We start from the raw sequence: 3,877 nt of genomic DNA on the forward strand, positions 1-3,877 counted from the left end.
CGGCATCCTGGCCAAATTTGCCCCTTGGCCTCTGTCCATAATGGCCTCCTAATCATCCCCATATACTGATTGGCTTCATCACTGTCTCCTCTCCACCATTAAGCTGGTGTGTGGTGGGCGTTCTGGCCCAATATGGCTGCCGTCGCATCATCCAGGTGGATGCTGCACATTGGTGGTGGTTGAGGATATTCCCCCTTCCATGTAAAGTGCTTTTGGTACCCAGAAAAGCGCTATATAAATGTAACGAATTATTATTATTATTATTATTATTATTATTAAAATGTAGATGCAGAATATAACGCTTTAAAATATGGACACAATTTAAGTTCATCTACAGTGTTTAGAGAAAACAGACAGAAAAAAAGTTTTACAATATGGTTACCATTTAAAAGTTTCCTCTTATTGAATTTTTGTTAGTCTATTTGTTGTTGCATGTGTTGTAGTTCCATTTGTAATATGTTGTAGAGTTCATTAAGATATCTGATATTCAAATTTCATAAAATTTCATGTCAACATAACATGTTCTAGTTGTTTTGAACTTTACACATGCATTGAGTGAACTGATGAGTATTACTCATCATAGCCTATCTATGTGCTTTTGGGTCTGTTAAATATGCTGTGGAATATGTTTGTGTGATGTGTTAATAAATCATGTGTTTTTAAGATCCAGGATCATTTTTGATAAATTAGGGATGGGTCACATTACCTGAAAAGAAATTTGTCTGGAGTGCATGATCTCAAAATGTTTATTGGTATATACCTTGCAAATAACACATATCAACTGTATTCAAAATGAAATATTAAAGTTGGACCTTAAAGTTAACAAAAGTAATAAAAAGAAATAAACATCTAGGTACTGTATCTAAATGACAAGTGTCCCACCTTACCTGCCTTCAATCTACTAAAAGGGGATTTTAACATCGATGCCATAGAAGAATCATTCCCTCAGAAATGTTTACTTCTGCCTTCAAAGACAAGTACAGTTTTTTACAATCGCTATGACAATTTTTTCAATACTTTTAACAAATTTCCTAAACTCTTAACGCACCAACACACCTACAACACACAATTGGCAAAACAGTTAATTTCATGCTCAAAATCACACATTGTAAACTAAACTCCAACACTAATTTTCTAAATACAATAATACACTATGTCTACCAAAACACTGCAAACATGTCTCAAAATCAAATCATTTTTCAAAACACTAACATATGTAACATAGCCGTCCAACAGGAAGATTTAGTCAATCATAGCACAATGTCATAAAAACACTAACATCAGATGGAATTACAGAAACTGCATTATTGTATACGTGTCAGGTATGCCCTTATACAACAGACAGTATATTGTATTGATCATAGATTGTGTTTTGCACTGCAGTTTCTTTTGAAGCCTCTCTCCATTTTTGTTTTGTTGGGTTTAGGTCTTTTGCTGCAGAAATTCAATAAAAAAAGACCCATCTCAGAGTGCTTTATAGAATGTACGGTTACAGTATACCATATGGTCATGCGATTGAAAGAACCTCAACACCTGAGTGTGTTTCCTAGATGGAAATCAGCTGTGATTTATAATATTTGCATAATTCAATCAGTTGTTTCTCAGTAACAATAGGATAAAATACAGGGGATATATTTGTGTTTCAATTCACAATGTAAACAGCTGTTTACCTTGACTTTAGCCTGTAAGGTTAGGTTTAGAACATGGTGTTATCTGTTCTGACATACAGTGTTAAAGCATTGGTAAATTTGGCAGTAAAAATCCATTGGTTTGGTCTTGTTTGAGCTTGTGTGTAAAAGAAGCATTTTAAATTTGTGTTAATTGTACGCATTTTGTGTTAAAGCAACAAGAAATGTGTTAATAGGATAGCTTACACAGACGGATGTAGTGCTAACTGTGTTTGGAAAATTGTTAAAAGTATTGAAAAATCTGTCATAGCAATCGTAAAAAACTGCAAATAACAGTCCAATTGCATGTGTAATATAGGCTTGTCAGGCTTGGTACATCAGAGTCTGTAGAAATGGTTTCTTGAAAAAGAAGAACTGTCAGCTATTCACTTATGTTTGATGAATATCTGCTATAAGAAGTGGTGTCAAGCGTGAACGTCAAGTGGAATTGTACACTAAGAATGAATGAGTCACAAATGAGCCACCAAATGAAGAGAAGAGGAATCTATAGCAGTACTTCTTTTAATAAACACAAAACACTGGAGAACACATTGTGCAATGCAAGACAAAGAACTGAATAAACTGAGTGCTATATATAAACAGGCAAACAAAGGGAGCTAAATGAAACACAGGTGAACTTAATTAGTGACTAACAGACTATCATGGTTAACTTGTAGCTCAACATGAGTTCCTATAAGAGCAGCCGAAAGTGTGATTGAAAAGGAACATTCTCTCAACCCCAGGTCAGGACTGCACACGGATTAAGCGTTGTAGTATTTTTGTGACTGCAATATTCAGGCTCCACACGGATTGAGGACAACTTTTCAGCTGTACGGTAATGCACCTTTGCTGTTTTAGGCTTGTTTTTTTTTCTCCATTCCATTTTCTCCATCAACTGACTTGATTTAGTACAACTAAAAAAAGTTAGTTTAAGCAAAAGTATTGTGCTATATTACCTAATGCAACTTTCATTCTCAAAGCTCCCTGCAACAAAGCTTTGACCTTTTATCAAAAATATTATTCTTAAACCAAACGGCATGATTTCACTGAATTCACTCTTCACTGTAGGCTTTAAAGATCAACATGGAGAAAATCATCCTAATATTCCCTCTGATATTGCTGGTGCTGCATATACAAGGAGGAGAGTTCTCCAAACCTCCAGTTTGTTTGCCTGAAGCTCCACAGCCGGAAGTCGTGGAGTTCGACAACACAATCTATGCCACTTGTGAAGTAACTCCCAGCCCCAATTTGCCACGTAACCAGCCAAAGATCTTTGGGCAAATCCTCTTCAAGCAGGTCTTCCCCAATGGAGATTTAGAAGTGAAAATCAACCTCCGTGGTTTGCCTGCCATCGATCCTCAAGAGCGTGCCATGCACATCCATCAGTATGGAGACCTCAGTCAAGGCTGCATCACTGTTGGTCCTCATTATAATCCAAACGGCGTTGACCACCCTCATCCTGGAGACCTGGGCAACTTTGCTTCCGAGAAAGGAGTTATAAGGCAGTTCCTGACGCTTCCAGACGCCAAGCTCTTTGGGCCTTATTCCATTCTGGGACGTGCGGTGGCGGTTCATGAGAAGGAGGATGATCTGGGAATGGGTTCAGATGAGGAGAGTAAACTTAGTGGGAATGCTGGAGAGATAATTGCTCTCGGTGTGATTGGTATTACTACTCCAAGTCTGTGGCAGAAGACTCAAGCGCTCCCCAAGAAAAAATGTAGAGAAAGGAACTGAGAGTCAAAGATGAGGGAGTCGGATATGGTGGAAGGGCAGATTCAAATAGGATAATCATGATTTTTCCTTGTGTATTCTTTGTATGTGTCCTACATTAAAGTATATTTCATAACCTGAACATTCCTATGGTTTTTTTTGTGTGTTTTTTCTTGGTCTTTTCAGAGGCTTTTTGGCCATAGCTTCCAATAGTAAATGCACTCTTAAAAATAAATGTAGGGTGAATGCAGGCAAAGTGGGCCGTTTAGTTTGATTTACTGTGCTCAATGGGTCCAACACTTTAAGAGCATGACAATGGCCTTTAATTAAAGCTACACTATTTCTTTAAATGATACAATGGTTTTGGTTGATGCAATATGACACTGGAGGGTGTGGCTACATCTCAAGGGAGGACACCCTTATTGTTGAAGGTAGCCATAACCTCTGACATAAGATTTTATTTTCTAAATTATAAGGTTTCTCGCTAAATGTCAACATAT

General features: G+C 37.2%; 1 protein-coding gene across 2 annotated transcripts; it reads left to right on the plus strand.

The window, feature by feature from the left end:
- The first annotated feature begins 2,290 nt into the window (after positions 1-2,290).
- On the plus strand, positions 2,291-3,519 carry LOC311288364 (extracellular superoxide dismutase [Cu-Zn]-like). 2 transcript variants are annotated; one of them, XM_084405737.1, is made up of 2 exons: positions 2,291-2,502; positions 2,736-3,519. In XM_084405737.1, exon 2 carries the CDS (start codon positions 2,751-2,753, stop codon positions 3,399-3,401), a length of 651 nt encoding a protein of 216 aa, XP_084261863.1. In that variant the 5' UTR covers positions 2,291-2,502; positions 2,736-2,750; the 3' UTR covers positions 3,402-3,519. The 2 variants fall into 2 exon arrangements, with proteins under 2 accessions (XP_084261863.1, XP_084261864.1); XM_084405738.1 differs by having other exon boundaries at positions 2,291-2,497.
- The last annotated feature ends 358 nt before the right edge of the window (positions 3,520-3,877 follow it).

The sequence above is a fragment of the Rutilus rutilus genome, assembly GCF_951802725.1.
Source record: "Rutilus rutilus genome assembly, chromosome: 1".
In the NCBI taxonomy this organism is placed as follows: domain Eukaryota; kingdom Metazoa; phylum Chordata; class Actinopteri; order Cypriniformes; family Leuciscidae; genus Rutilus; species Rutilus rutilus.